A 16397-nucleotide genomic window follows, 5' to 3' on the forward strand; every position below is an offset into this window, starting at 1 on the left:
TAGCTGCAGACCACATAAAGCACGGAATACAAGCTGTTAGGAAAAAACGGTGTGTCCGAAATGCCATACTAAACAGTATATACTAAAAGGTGTACTTAAGTTCGGGACACTTTTGAGTAAATATCAGTAGTATGCATTCATATATTTTTTTTTTTTTTTTTTAGTAGTATGCTTTAGTAGTATGCTACTACTAAGAGCGCACACTTTATTGGAATCGTTTCACAGATCATATTGATTGGAAAAAAACTTGGACGCTTCCTAACAAGTTTTTAAATCACAAATAAGGTTAAGGAGGTCTCTTAAAAAATCATACATAAATATTATCCTGCTAGCCATTACATGCAGAAATTTAAAAAGGACATTAATACGAACTGTTCCTTCTGTAATTTACATCCAGAAACAGTTGTTCATTTATTCTGGCTTTGCTCTCATTCAAAAAAAACTATGGGCAGATATTAGCAAATGTATTATTGACTCTTTCACTATAGATTTTAATTTACATTGGGAAAATGTTGTTTTTGGTTTCCATTGTTACCCTAAGAAATAAGGAAAATGTTACTTTTTGATAAATCTGTTTTTATTTCTTGCCAAATTTCATATTCATAAGAGTACATTTTCAAAGAAAACCCCTTGCTTTTATGTTTTCCAGAAAGAATTGGAACTTTACTTAAAACTCATCACTAAATCAACAAATGAAAAGGCTATCAAAACCGTAGACTTGTGTAATATGTATAATCTTCTTGAATAAAGAACATCAGCCCTGGCACATGTTCTGTATTCTATTTGTATACTGTTCCTGTATACTATTCTGTGATAATTCTTTTAAATAAAGTAAAAATAAAAAATAAAAAACTAAGAGCGCATACGTCACTTCCTGCCGTTGGGAGGAAGTGACGTATCACAGCAGCAGCAGCAGCGCGCCGCTCCGCTATTTCCCGTTTATTCTGGCCGAAACAAGATGAAATTATATAATATTATTATATACGAATATTATAATATTAATATTATATAATTATATTATGCTGTTGTGTTTCTTTGGTTCAGGAGGAGGAAACGGGCAGGACCGGAAGTTTGACCGTCACAACCGGAAGTTGGACCGGCAGCCAACATGGCGGCGCCCGCAGAGCGCTGCTCGTGAAGGAGATTCACTTCAATTTCTGTTTGTCATGGTTGGTGTTAAAGTACTTGTATGTGCATCGTGTCAGAATATCTCTGTGCAGCATTACTTGTTTTATCGATAGTTTTCGTAATAGTGCGTTACTTCGATCACTGTAAACCAGTGGTCTTTAACCCTGGTCCCTGTCCTGCATGTTTACATGTTTCCTTACATCATCACACCTGATTCTAATTAATGGTCCTCATCAGCTTGTCATCCAGGTCTGCACAAGTCTGTTAATGACAGTCATTTTTATCAGGGTGCTGAAGCAGGAAACATGTAAAACATGCAGGACAGGGTCCTGAGGACCAAACACATACAGGACTGTCTCAGAAAATTAGAATATTGTGATAAAGTCCTTTATTTTCTGTAATGCAAAAATGTCATACATTCTGGATTCATTACAAATCCACTGAAATATTGCAAGCCTTTTATTATTTTAATATTGCTGATTATGGCTTACAGTTTTTTTTCCTTTTTTTATTATTTTTTTTCTCTTTTTTTCCTTTTTTCTCTTTTTTTCTCTTTTCTTTCCTTTTTTCTCTTTTTCTTTTTCTTCTTTTCTTTTTGTCTTCTTTTTTTCCTTTTTTCTTATTTTTTTCTTTTTTTCTTCCATTTTCCTTTCCTTTTTAATCTAGACATTTCGACCTTTTTCACAAAATTTTGACTATTTCCTCGACATTTCGATTTTTTTTTCTCGACTTTTCGACTTTTTTTTCTCGAAATTTCGACTTTTTTATCGACATTTCAACTTTTCTCTCGAAGTGCATAATGAAAAAAAAATCTCCCCACATTTCTAACTAATATACAGGACTGTCTCAGAAAATTAAAATATTGTGATAAAGTCCTTTATTTTCTGTAATGCAAAAATGTCATCCATTCTGGATTCATTACAAATCAACTGAAATATTGCAAGCCTTTTATTATTTTAATATTGCTGATCATGGTTTACAGCTTAAGAAAACTAAAATATCCTATCTCAAAAAATTAGAATATTCTGGGAATCTTAATCTTAAACTGTAAACCATAATCAGCAATATTAAAATAATAAAAGGCTTGCAATATTTCAGTTGATTTGTAATGAATCCAGAATAAATGACATTTGTTTTTTTAATTGCATTACAGAAAATAAAGAACTTTATCACAATATTCTAATTTTCTGAGACCGTCCTGTAGAACAAAATAAAACGGATTTTATTGCCCAGGGGATTACACATTTATTCTTCTTTGAATTTCAGCATTTCTGGGAAAAAAATGTGAACATGTCACAATTTGAGAGGCTTTATTGTATTGTTTTTAACCAAACGTGCTTTTTCTTAAATGATTATGATATGTTTTCCCAATTGAAGCATTGACACAATTAGAAATGACTCATGTATGGATTATGTCCCTGTTGTGCTCGTCATACTTTTGCAGTGTGGTTTCCTGAGAGTGTGTTGGATGTATGAAGGATGAGTTGCCGCTGCCTCCTGCAGCCGCAGGTTACCAGGCTGCTGGGGCGGTCGCCCAGGCCTGCACCCAGGCTGCAGTCGCCCAGCCCAGCACCCAGCCCTGCACCCAGGCCTGCACCCAGGCCTGCACCCAGGCTGCAGTCGCCCCTCGACGTTCATTTTAAGGTGCAACACGGCCTACAGCATCAGGTGAGCTTCATTTTTCATTCATCAGAATCAGAATCATCTTTACTGTCCAGGTTCCAACATTGTCCAACAAGGAATTTGACTCCGGTTATTTCGCTCTTTAGATTAGAATATCAAACAGTAAATAAACAAATGTGGTACTTATTGACATATATACAATTAAAGAACTAAGGTGCAGCAGTATGAGGTAGAGAAAAATGACCGCTCTGAATAAAATAACTTATATACAATTATACAAAACAAATTATACAAAAATTACAAAAAAGTGAGAGGTGCAGCAGAGTGACAGACATGATTATTGCCCAGAAGGTGCATTGTTACAGCAGGTAACTGCTATTATTGTTATTGCACGTGATTGGTTGGTTCTCTGAGACTCTATTAGTTGTGGGAGTTCATCAGAGCAACAGCTTAGGGGAAGAAACTGTCCCTGTGTCTGGAGGTTTTAGCTACAGAGCTCTGTAGCTCCGTCCAGAGGAGAGGAGTTGGAACAGACTGTGTCCTGGGTGTGAGGGGTCAGGTCCTGGTCCTGGTGCTGGTCCTGGTCCTGGTCCTGGGTGTGAGGGGTCTGGTCCTGGTCCTGGTCCTGGTCCTGGTCCTGGTTCTGGATGTGAGGGTTCTGCAGAGATGTTACCTGCTCGTTTCCTGGTCCTGGACCGGTCCAGGTCCTGGATAGATGGGAGGTTAGTCCCAACTATCCTCTCTGCAGACCTGATTGTCCGCTGCAGTCTGTGCCGGTCTAGTTTGGTGTAGAAAAAGTCGAAATGTCGAGAAAAAAGTCAAAATGTCGAGGAAATAGTCGAAATGTCGAGATTAAAAAGGAAAGGAAAAAGGAAGAAAAAGAAAAAAAGGAAAAAAAAGGTCAAACATTTTTGAAAAATCTCCAGGAGCCACTAGGGCGGCGCTAAAGAGCAGCATGCGGCTCTAGAGCCGCGGGTTGCAGATCCCCGGTCTAGATGTTTCCCTGCTTCCCCTGATGCCCAGCAGAGTTTTTTTCCCAGACCTTGATGACAAGTTGGAGAACGTTGATTAGAATCAGGTATGTTGATGCAGAGAAACATCTAAATGTGCATGAGTGGCTCTCCAGGACCAGAATGAAAACTGCTGCTTAAGAGCACGCCACTCCTTTCTCCCAGATGTTTCCTGCAGGTCGTGTGCAATCACACACTGAGGTGGAAGTACACATTTGCATCCAAAACCTGGTAAAGAGCCCATATTATACTTTTCCTGAGTTTTAGAGGTTCAAAAATTGTTCTTAAAGTTTCCAGCTGTCTAGTTGTCATTTCAAGAGCCGTGAATTAAGATTAAGCAACAACTGAGATTACGCAATAAATAAAAATTTTGAAAGAGCAGTCATACTGTGAATTTCCAGGGATTTTTCTTTTCCTCACAACGACTTTCTGCTTACACAAGCATGGATTGATCGGTCATATGGAAACCCTGTCTTGTTTAGGCATGTTTTTTGACACAAAAGGGCCACCGTTTGTTGAGGAACATTGAAATGGAACTTGAACATGCCATGAAGGGATATATGTACTAAATCCTTATAATTTTGTGTTTACAAACTGCCCCAGATGGAAAATGTGATTGGATATACATTCAATCATATTTATGAACACTTTCCATTTAAGATGTCTTCCCTTTATCATAAAATAGCTTGCCCAGTAATAAAATTTGGGAAGCTTTTTAAAAATGGCAGCATGGTATTTCTGTGCAGTGCTTTAGAAAGCTCTTGTTCTCTTTTGTAGTCAGTGATTATTTATTTTAAACATAGACAGTTAGTCAAAGGAAGCAGGAAAACTATGAATGAATGTATTGAATTTTTATTTCGAACATGTATATAAAATGAAAAAATTATAATAAAAAGATAAACATTTACATCTTCTTATAAACATATGTTCGAAAAAAAGGAGTAGGAAGAAGTTTACACTTTTCCCCAGTTCCTACCCCTTTATAACTCTATGGATTTACATTATTGCTATTATTATATCTACACAATGTCCATATAAATATAATCTATATAAATACTACGTAAACATGCCTATTATTACATAATTATCCATATAAGTATATAGAAAATATAAATATTACATAAATATTATATCAATATCTTGAAAATACAACTATTATATACATCTATATAAATATACACTATATAAACTACATAAATATCCCTATAAATATATGTGTTACATACCCAATAAATATATAACATATATTACATAATTATAACTATCCCTCTCAACATATAATATATACTACATAAATATCCACATAAATATCTAAACATATCTTAAGCAAGTATAATATACAATTTTCCCCTATTTTATTTGTTTCTCACACTGCTCATTAACCCCTTTCCTCTTCCATATACCTGTCCTGAGACCCTGCGTTCTCATATGAGGACATTACATTTCTGCTGTTCTGCGCCATGATACTTCATTTGTACGAACATTGACCCATTGTCCTCATCCGGGACCCCCGCCTGCACCATCTAGTGGTCTCATAATGAAATTACTCTCATTTGGGAAAAAACAAGATGGCTGGGATCTCAATGAAAGTCTTCTATGGCAGCTCCCGACAGAAATATGGACATGGTAAAAATCCTAACCTAATTTTATGATTGAAACTAGTATATTTATGCACAATAACGTCTGCAGCTTCACATGGCATGCGTTTTTGATATATTTGAGTAATATTAGCAAGCTACAACGTCTGTAAACATGAAGTACTCGTTTGAGGACATCAGGTCTATCTTCACTGCAAACACGTAAATTCTTTCCAAGAACATTTGTCTTTATTTCTTGCCCAAATGTCCAATTTCTAGTCAAAATAAGTCTCATTACACTTAAAATACTTGTTTTTAGATTTCCATTTGTTTAAAGCACATTTTCACTAGAAATAAGTAGAATAATCTGCCAGTGGAGCAAGTTTTTATTTCCTTGTAATAGGAAAGAAAACAATTGAAAATGATATATAAATATAAATGATATAGAGATATAACATAATACCCATGTTTTTACTCTGTAGCACTTTATTTCATTCAAAATGCTGAGTATATTGCAAATAAAATGTATCATATTGTTATTATTAGAACCTGACCAGGATGTGCAAGGATGCAGGGCAGGACCAAGAAAGGGAAATAGAGAGAAAATAAACCCATTGTCCTCATGTGAGGCCATTGGATTTGACATAGTTCAACAGCACATAGAAAGCAAAACATTTATTTCAACAAAAATTAGGTCCTACTGATCCCAAATAGTAAGGAGACATAAAAAATGCACATCAAACAAAAGCCCGGGTCTCAGGAGGTTATAAATATTTTTTTGTATTTCTTTTTAAACAGATTTATGTTAGTACTTTGTTTCATTTCCTGCTCCAAACTGTTCCAGAGTCTCCGCAGTTCCATATTCACATGCTGCACATTGTTGTTCCTACTTTGTTTTCTAAAATGTAGTTCTCCCCTTAGATTAGTTTACTTTAGATTATTACTAAAGTAACTTGTTTTGCCAATTTCCTGCTCAAATCTGATTTTCTAATTTGCAGGTGGTGAGGTGTTTCCACAGCAGCCCAGCGTGCTGCAAGAGCGGGCCTGGGCCTGGGTCTGGGTCTGGGCCTGCGCCTGCTCCGTCTGCTGACGAGGACAAGAAGAAACAGTCATTAGTGGTCCACGATGACTTGTTTGAGCAGGTGGCCAAACAAATCAAAACCAAGGCCACGTTCAACAAAGTAATTGACGTTTTCAACAAAAGAGACATCAGACGTCGGGGTCACGTGGAGTTTATCTACGCTGCTTTAAAGAAGATGCCGGAGTTTGGAGTGGAGCGAGATCTGAGCATCTACAACAAACTGCTGGATGTTTTTCCTAAGGAGGTGTTTGTGCCCAGAAACTTTATCCAGCGAATGTTTAACCACTATCCCAGACAGCAGGAGTGTGGGGTGCAGTTACTGGAACAGATGGAGAACTACGGTGAGTTTAATTCACAGAATTTAAAATTGGAGACGATATTTTTCCAAACAGACTTGAGTAGAGTCCTGACACATTTTGTCAATTTCCTCAGGAACCATTTACACTAGCTAGGGCCCGAGCACTGACAGTGCAAAGACCCTATAGTATGTGTAGGAATTTTTATTATTATTATTATTATTCTTCTGACGAAAGGAGGGCCTTTTTTCCCCCTAAACGTGCCCCAAAAGTCACCAAATTTTGCACCAAGCCAGGCCTGGCAAAAAATGTGATATTTAATGGTTTGCATTAATGGGCGTGGCCTAACGGCTCAACAGCGCCCCCTAGAAAACTTTGCGCCTCAAGCCCCACAATATGGTTTGACGTACATGCACGAAAATCGGTTCACACATGTATCATGTCACAACTTAAAGAAAAGTCTCTTGGAGCCATGCCCGAAACCCAACAGGAAGTCGGCCATTCTGAACATTCTGAATTAATCGCGTAATTTTGGCGAAATTTATGCCATTTCTTCAGCTGCTTCAGAGCCTGAACCGTAACGTGCCCCCAGGTGTGTTATACATCAAAATCTGCGTCTCCATCCTGCGACGACACGCATTACTTTTCTCTTTCAAAAGCGTTACCGTGGCGACGCTAGACGCCAAAAAGCGCGCCCCCCTTCATCTGATTGGTCCATATTTGATAGTTCCCCAAAAGTCACCAAGTTTTGCATGCAAGGCAGACTTGGGGATACATTTGATATTTCATGGTTTGCATTAATGGGCGTGGCCTAACGGCTCAACAGCGCCCCCTAGAATACTATTCTCTGGCATAAATTTTGAATGGTTTGACATAGGAAGTCGTGGGTGGTGTCATGTCTGATATGCTTATGGGGGCGGTGGCCGTGAGTGCGAGGGCCCGTTCATCGCTGCTTGCAGCTTTAATTTTGAGTTGTGTTTTAAGTGTCTTGGCTTGTGTTTTCCAGGTATAATGCCCAATATTGAGACAAAAGTGTTGCTGGTCCAGATCTTTGGAGAGAAGGGCCACCCGATGAGAAAGTACCAGCGGCTCATGTACTGGTTCCCCCGGTTCAAGCACGTCAACCCCTTCCCCGTCCCCCAGCAGCTCCCTGAGGACCCAGTGGACCTGGCTCGCTTCAGCCTGACCCGCATCGCTGCTGACCTGGACGCTAAGGTTACCGTCTACCAGGTACCACCTTACACTACAGGAGAAACCTGACCAATGGCAATAATACATGGGGATAAAACTGACATATTTTGGACATACATTTTGTTCATATACAGTGTATGAACAAAACATACCAACCACTTTGCTATGTAGGTACAGCTTGCAGACATGAAGTAACTGGTGATATATTTATATATATATATATATAGTACCTGACATGTCAATCAGTTAGATAAGATAATATAAGAAAGTTTATTTGCCATTTGTACATTGGTTAAGGTACATAGGAATTATTGTGCAGAGGACACTCAGAGTGAAAACTAAAAACTTTTCAAAACTCCATTTAAAAACTAAAACAGTGAATAAAATAACAATAAATATCAGACACTCTACACTACACCTAAGCATATTGCACCTTTCCCGGTTGGTTATCAACAAGAAGAGGTAAGTTAGTCAAGAGAACTGAGGGTACTTTGCCTTTGCCATCAGTCTCAAGGTAGCAGGAAAGAAAGTATTGTAAAAGCCTGTTTTTTCTGTTAAGGCCTAATTTTTCTATTGTATTTTTGTCTTCAACGTAGAAATCTTTCTTCTTGTTTTTTGCTTTTTTCCCTTCAGCTGCCTTGTACAGACGTCACAGAGAGTGGAGAAGAAACCACACTCCCCCATGTAGTGGGTAAGGAGACACTAAATGTGCTGTACGGGAATCCTGTTGCTCTGATTAAAAAAAAAAAAAAAAGTTACGTTGCCCGTTATAATGGAGACGAAGGTTGTATTTAGTTAGTTTTACACGCAGACACACACATATACACAAGCAGAATTGTTGTTTTTCACATACCTTACTTATTTTTTGCCCAACTACAACAGAAAACTGCATTTCCTCCATTTTTAACCAAACATAATGTCAAAAATGCAATAGTACAATATACACTCACACGCCACTTTATTAAGTCCTTCTGGTATACCTAATAAAATTAGTTCAATTTAATTTATATAGCGTCTATTACAACACAAGATGTCTCTAGGATGTTTCCAGAGACCCAGAACATAAACCCCCGAGAAATGATTACATGAACAATGACAGATAAAAACTCCCCTTTAGGAGGGAAGAAACCTGGACCAGGATGCTAATAACACATTACAGTAATCCAGTCTAGAAGATACAAACACATGAACGAGTTTTTCTGCATCACTCTGCGAGAGGATTTTCCTAATATTTGAGATATTATGGAGATGGAAAAACGCTTTTGTATACGGTTTAAACGACAAATCCTGGTCCAATATAACTCCAAGGTTTCTCACAGTTGCACTGGAAGAATGGCAACACCATCTAATCCCTTCCTAGGATGCTCTGGACCAAGAATGATAACCTCTGTTTTATCAGAGTGCACACATCATGCATGGTTTGTTCTGTCATCCTCAGGTATCCAGAGTCCGGACCAGGTGGAACTGCTGGCCAAACACGACCCCAGCAGGCCCGTGTTTGTGGAGGGGCCGTTCCCCCTGTGGCTGAGGAGGACCTGCGTCCACTACTACGTCCTCAGGGCCGACCCCGCACCCCTGGGAGACAAGGTGGGACGGGAGGGGGGGGAGAACTTAGAATAAGAGGAAAATGCCAGAATATAAAACATACCAAATTAAAAGGGAAAAGGAAACAAAAAAAACTGGCTCTGCCGTCCAGACTGGTCGTGTGATTAAGTATTTCCTAATTTGTGAAACCAATACCAAAATATAAATTCCCAAGATGCTCAATATTCCTCATTTTAACACAGAGAGAAGAAGCTCTTCCTGTTAGAGTTCTCATGAATTACCACTTTACTCTTGTAATATTACAACTTTATTCTCATAATATTATGACTTTATTCTCGTAATTTCCTTTTTTTTTGTCTTAGTTTGTTTGTTTTCTAGTGTACGAGCATAACTTGCGCCATGTTTTTGCCTTTAAATATGTTTAAAGTTATGAAAACATTAAAGGGATTGTGACATGAAAAACACATTTTTCTTGATTTTTTGTGTTTTGTTGGGTGTCTTGACATCAATTACACCCAAAAAACAACAAACTTTTAACATTCAGTGTATTGTGTGCTTTCTGGGATTTTCCGCATAACTGTGTAAAAACGGCGCACCTGGTTTGCTGGCGGATCGTTACGTATGGATCCGCTAAATCACCGCCCCCTCCACCCAGCTCCCTGCCTCCTCTCCTCTCCAGCGCACCATAAAGGCTGATTTATGGTTCCGCGTTACACCGACGCAAAGCCTACGGCGTAGGGTTACGCGGCGACGTGCAGGGTACGCTGAACCCTACGGCGTAGGCTCTGCGTCGATTTAACGCGGAACCATAAATGAGGCTTAACACACCTCTTTTGTTCTAATCACCGGAGGAAAACTGCTAAGAAGACCCGCGGCCACTGACTGGACTTAAGATAAGGGGACAGTGCTGCTTGCATGCCTTTATTTTTATGATTGTTTGCTGTGGTTCGCCCTGCTGCTTTTCCGTGCATGCTTCGCCTGTCGCTCCGACGCCGCTGTGAGCGTATGGCTGGAGGAGGAGGAGGTTGGGAGGAGGAGCGGAGCAATGATTGACAGGAAAGGGGGGAAAGGAAGCGTTTTTCACGGCGCAAAAAAACACTGTAATAAAAAGCCAGGAAAAGAGTACTAAGAGTGAAGTTTTTCTTGTTACACTCTTTTAGACACATTTGAGGGATGTTGCCCAAGACTTTTAATAGTGTTAAAAGCATGTTAAAAATGATGTCACAATACCTTTAAAGTTTTCAGTTATAATCGCCTTGGGGTTACATTTCCATAAAATGATAAAAACCAAATTCTCAAAAATGGGAAAAATACGACCGATTTCATCCGTCTCCATTTGCTTCCCTGGATCACGATGTTTCCTAAAGCAGTTCTATCAGCATTCTGGGAGCTGATTGGTCCTTACAGCATCATTAGCTGCAATACTTGCTGTTGAATCTCAATATAATACTAGTATTAATATGTTGCAGAACTACAGTCATATCATTCATGCAACAGCTGAAAAAACTGTTTTAATAACACTAACCCAAATCAATATCGGAATCAGATCAAAGCGTGATAATCGATTCTGAATCTTAAGAATTGGAATCGAATCGATTCTTGACATTTGAATCGATCCCCAGCCCTAATGAGGACCTGGGGCTGGATTCACCAATATGTTCTTAAGAACGATCTTAAGAAATGTCTTAAGATCTAAAATTAAGAAGTTCATAAAAAAGTTCTTAAGTGCAATTCCTCAATATTTTCTTAAGAACCGTCTTAAAGGAACTTGAGGCCGGATTGAGGCAGGATTTATGAAAAAAATCTGTATACATTTTAAGTTTTCTAGTAATAATGTCAGATGAAGCGTTCCAAACCAAAAAGAAAGATCCTCTAGTGTATCTCTCCGTTGCCTTGAACAGGCTGTGTGCTGCAAAATGTGCTGCAATTCGGTCCCGAATTTCCCGCGCTGTCCTGTGGATGTGACGTCACATGACGCTGCATGCACGTTCTCCCCGTTCTCCCGTGCCGGCTTCACTGTTGTCTGCAGTACCCCCAACGGCCACCGTGGTGAAGGGTGGCGCTAGAGAGTCTAATTTCTTAAAAGGAGCCTCAAGCTCCTTTAAGAACTGTAATTTCTTACGAATTTCTTATTTTTCCTACTTAAGAACTTCTTAAAATATGTCATTGCATTGCACGCGCCAACAAACAAAATTTACAGGTAGTTTGGTCTTAACCGTCAGTCACTCACTAAACATGGAGAAGGAGAAAAAGAGATGCAGGAACCTTTCAAGGTTATGGTGGATGAGATTAATGTGAGAAAAAAAAAATACTATTGGGGAAAATTAATAATAATTAACTACCACGCTAACTAACATGCTAACAAACAGTTAACAGGCTCTTTGTGTAATTAATTACAAAGTATATCCCCAAACTATGACCTACTAGTCTAAACTTGTCTAAAATGTGTTGAAAAAGGTGATATTAGAGGCTTTACCTTTTCACAGAAGACATTTTAAGACAGGTCAAGGTTGTCTTAAAGTTAAGAAAAAAGTCAAGAACAAATTTGAGAACTTTTATTTCAAGAATACCATTTATTCTTAAGTTTTTTCTTAAGATAAACTTAAGAAGAAAGTTGAGAAAATACTTAGAACTTTTTTGGAGAATATGACTTCTTCTCTTTTTTTCTTCTTAAGACTGAACTTAAGAAAAAAATGACACTTAAGAAGATTTTTTTTCTTAAGAATGTTTTGTGAATCCGGCCCCTGGAGCGTTTCTGTTCAACTGAAACAGTTTCCGTTTGTCCGATACTAAGCTGTAACTCCGTCTCTCCACAGACGGAGGAACCCGCTGATCCTGAGAGGTGTTTTGATTATCCTCTGCAGCTAGACCTGGATCTGGACCGTGACCTGGGGGAAGAAGAAACCTTTGACGTAGAAGATTGTAAGTTATGTGTAGCCTTGTACCAAGCTGATAAAAGCAAGCCCTTGTAGCTGGGAGGGAATATGTCACCAATCATGAAAATCCTGCACTTGGTGACAAGTTTTTGATATTTGGGATGGTGTTAGTTATGGACATAAAGTTTTCAAAAACCACTGCAAACAAATGGTGACGCCCCCTAGTGGCCGGTTTGCAGAATATTCAAAATGGCTCCCGCCGAAAAGACCAAAGGTCATATCTCAGCTTCTCTTAGTCCTAGATTGTTGTATATTGTCACTTTCTCTACTTTTTTTGGTGCTAGGAATTCAATCCTGAGATAAATGTCCTATTTCAAGGTCATGTTGAAGGTCAAATTTAACTTTCAAGGTCATTGTTTTGCCCAAAAACTCTATCTCTATGAATTAAGTCACATAGAAAGATTATAGAGGGCTCTAGATTCCTATTTTCACCCCGAAGGAATGCAATTTTCTGTTTATTGGACAGGTCAATATCACTGTAGTTTCAATCTACAGTGATATCTTGGGTGAGAACAGTGGCTTCATTCATTCATTCATTCATTCATTCATTCATTCATTCAGGCTTAAGATGAACAGAACCTCAGAACTAAGTCACAGTGAAACAATAGGATTTTATTAAAATAACACACAAAAAACATCAGCTGTGCGTATTTAAACTCACTAAAACCTACAATACTTCCTCTATCCCCTCGCTTATTGATTCATTTTTAATTTTCTGCAAACCGGCCACTAGGGGGATGGAAATTTGTTTGCAGTGGTTTTTGAAAGCCTTATGTCCATAACTAACACCATGCTAAATATCAAAAACTGGTCACCAAGTGCAGGATTTTCCTGAATTCCCTCCCAGCCCTTGTTTCCAGTGTGTGACATGTGTGTGACATGTGTGTGTCTGTCCAGTGGACGAGGGTCCGGTCTTCGCCATGTGCATGACCAACCAGGGAGACCAGGCCACCCTGAACACGTGGATCTCCGGCCTCCAGCAGAACAACCCCATCCTGGGGGAGGTGCCCACCCTGTTCCGCCTGGACTCTGGACCCAGAGAACTGCAGACGGCAGCTGACGCAGAGTCAGGGCACAGTCACGACCCCCGTCACGACCCCCGTCACGACCCCCGTCCGGACAATCAGACACACGATCCACATCCTGGAACAGAGGCCGAGCTCACAGAGGAAGAGGAGCCCAGGAGAAGCCACGGAGTCAAGCAATAAACTCTGGGACGATAAATGTAAAATCAGGCTTTTATTTGTGATGTACAACGGAGTATTAGGGCCAAACTAAGACAAAAAAAATGGCAAATTACGAGAATAAAGTCATAAAATTACGAGAATAAAGTCATAGCCTAATGTTACGAGAATAAAGTCGTAATATTACGACTTTATTCTCGCAACATTACGACTTTATTCTCATAATATTACGACTTTATTCTCGTAATTTTACGACTTTATTCTCGTAATTTTACGACTTTATTTTGCAACATTACAACTTTATTCTCGTAATATTACGACTTTATTTTCGTAACATTAGGCTATGACTTTATTCTCGTAATTTTACGACTTTATTCTCGTAATATTACGACTTTATTCTCATAACATTATGACTTTATTCTTGTAATTTTATGACTTTATCCTCGTAATTTCCCTTTTTTTTGTCTTAGTTTGGCCCTAATACTCCGTCGTACCGATGTATAAGTAGATGCTAGTTAATTTAAAGGAAAACTACAGCTATTAAAGTATTGGTAAGGTTCCGCTCCCTGCTAAATAAATGTACAAAATCAAGAGCTTGTACTTGTCCATTTTTATTCATTTTTACAACAGGCCTTTTTAACACGAGTGCTAATGGGCAAAGGCATTTTCAGATGTTGAGAGGTTGTTGGGAAAGTAGGAAACTAATGATGGCATTAAAACAGTTTCACGGGTGATTCTGCTAGCCGATGTGCAACTGGATTAAAGACAACCAAGTGTAAAAATGAGTAAATTATCTCCAAGAGGATTTCTACATTCAAAAAATATACAGGACTGTCTCAGAAAATTAGAATATTGTGATAAAGTCCTTTGTTTTCTGTAATGCAAAAATGTCATTCATTCTGGATTCATTACAAATCAACTGAAATATTGCAAGCCTTTTATTATTTTAATATTGCTGATCATGGCTTACAGTTTAAGAAAACTCAAATATCCTATCTCTATATCTGAAATAATAAAAGGCTTGCAATATTTCAGTTGATTTGTAATGAATCCAGAATGTATGACATTTTAGTTTTTGTAATTGCATTACAGAAAATCACAATATTCTAATTTTCTGAGACAGTCCTGTATATACACATATATATATACTCTCTCTATACACACACATGCACGCACGCACACACGCGCACACGCGCACACGCGCACACGCACACACGCACACACGCACACACACACACACACACACACACACACACACACACACACACACACACACACACACACACACACACACACACACACACAAATAAAAGGATGTCAGTGAAGAAGCCCAAATGTAGAAAAGATTTATTACTGAAAAACCATCAAGACTGTTTTTAAACTGGTAAACAAGTCGTCAAGTCTGAGTTACATTCTGGTTCGTGAATCATCTCGCTCACTCCCAGGTCTGTACACGCATTACACTCTCCACAGGGTTGTGCTCAAACAAGTATCTGTCAGGGATGTACACTCCAATAAATTATGCATATGCATTATATATATATATATAAAAAGGTATAGTTTAAAAAAGAAAAACATGGGAATCCGTTCCAGACTCGATCGATTTACCACTTCATACCACAGTTCTTTTTTCTACTCATGCAGGAAAGCCTTTGTATCTCTCAAACTTACAAATGAGATACTGTACTTTGCAAACAATGGAACAATCTACAGATATGACTAATGCATTAATAATTAGTTATATAAGCACAAAATTCATAAATAATAAAGTAGCTAAAAATATGAGACAAGTAATATTTGGCCTCTCATATCCACTTGTGTGTTTTGTGTATTTTGTGTATGTACAGGGCAGAAAATGATCTGAAAAGTAACTGCAGAGAGATTTGGACCGGGGTCAATACTGAGAATTAGTCCTAGAAGAAAATGGAGAGTTGTATTTGTGTTTAATGTGTGGAGAGCAGCATCGTACAGGAGCTCAGAGAAAAACACGGGAAACTTCCAGGAAAGCGGTGAAATGTGTGGGTGACCAGCAACAGTTTACAGATGAGTAAATACCAGGATGATTTACACATTTATGTTCAAAACCAAACCTACTCAAAGAGAACAGCGCTATTAAACATTTTGGGTTGCTTCTTTCTTCTTTTTAAACACAGGTGAGAGAACTTTATCGAGACACAAAAGAAAGAAGGAAAAAAGGAGGAAAAAAGGCCATAAACCCAAATTGTAACCAGATAGGAAGTGAGGTAAAGTTGTATTGGGCTGAAATTTACCTGGACAGCATTTTCTTTTAAGGTGACTCCGTGAAAAGTAAACAAACTGACAAAAAAAACAATAATGAAATGCAGTACATGAAGAAGAGAAGGTTTCCTCTGGTGGGCCTGGTGTTTAGGAGACTCTTGCAGCCGTTTCTTTACAGGTTAGTTCCTCTGTGTTTCTGAAAAACACCACAAAAGAAAAACTAAATTAAACATACACTAGCAAGACGACATTATAATTCTTCTGTCTTTCAGCCCAGAGAATACAGACTTTAACCTTAGACCAGGCATACACATACGTGTATGCAGTACTGGAGTTGAGGGGGGATGAGGAGGGGTGGCATCCCCCCCTGAAATAAAAACGGTCCAAATCATCCCCCCCTGAAATAAAAACGGTCCAAATCATCCCCCTGTAAAACTGCCTTTCCATCCCTTATGTCATTTCATCAATGAATGTGGTTTTACTGCTATTTCAACATTTAGAGTCATCACCAGAAAAATAACTTATTTGACAATTTTCACCTGTTTCAAGTAAATTTTCACTTGAAATAAGTAGAAAAATCTGCCAGTG

At 38.5% G+C, this 16397-nt stretch overlaps 1 protein-coding gene across 1 annotated transcript; it reads left to right on the forward strand.

The window, feature by feature from the left end:
• Positions 1–1060: 1060 nt before the first annotated feature.
• ecsit (ECSIT signaling integrator) lies at positions 1061–13697 on the forward strand. Its single transcript, XM_061709768.1, has 8 exons — positions 1061–1169; positions 2573–2796; positions 6337–6760; positions 7722–7945; positions 8540–8597; positions 9345–9493; positions 12268–12373; positions 13285–13697. The coding sequence occupies exons 2-8, from the start codon at positions 2608–2610 to the stop codon at positions 13593–13595; spliced, it is 1461 nt and encodes a 486-aa protein (XP_061565752.1). The 5' UTR covers positions 1061–1169; positions 2573–2607; the 3' UTR covers positions 13596–13697.
• Positions 13698–16397: the final 2700 nt, after the last annotated feature.

This window comes from Cololabis saira, chromosome 20 (assembly GCF_033807715.1).
Source record: "Cololabis saira isolate AMF1-May2022 chromosome 20, fColSai1.1, whole genome shotgun sequence".
NCBI classification, from domain to species: Eukaryota; Metazoa; Chordata; class Actinopteri; order Beloniformes; family Belonidae; genus Cololabis; species Cololabis saira.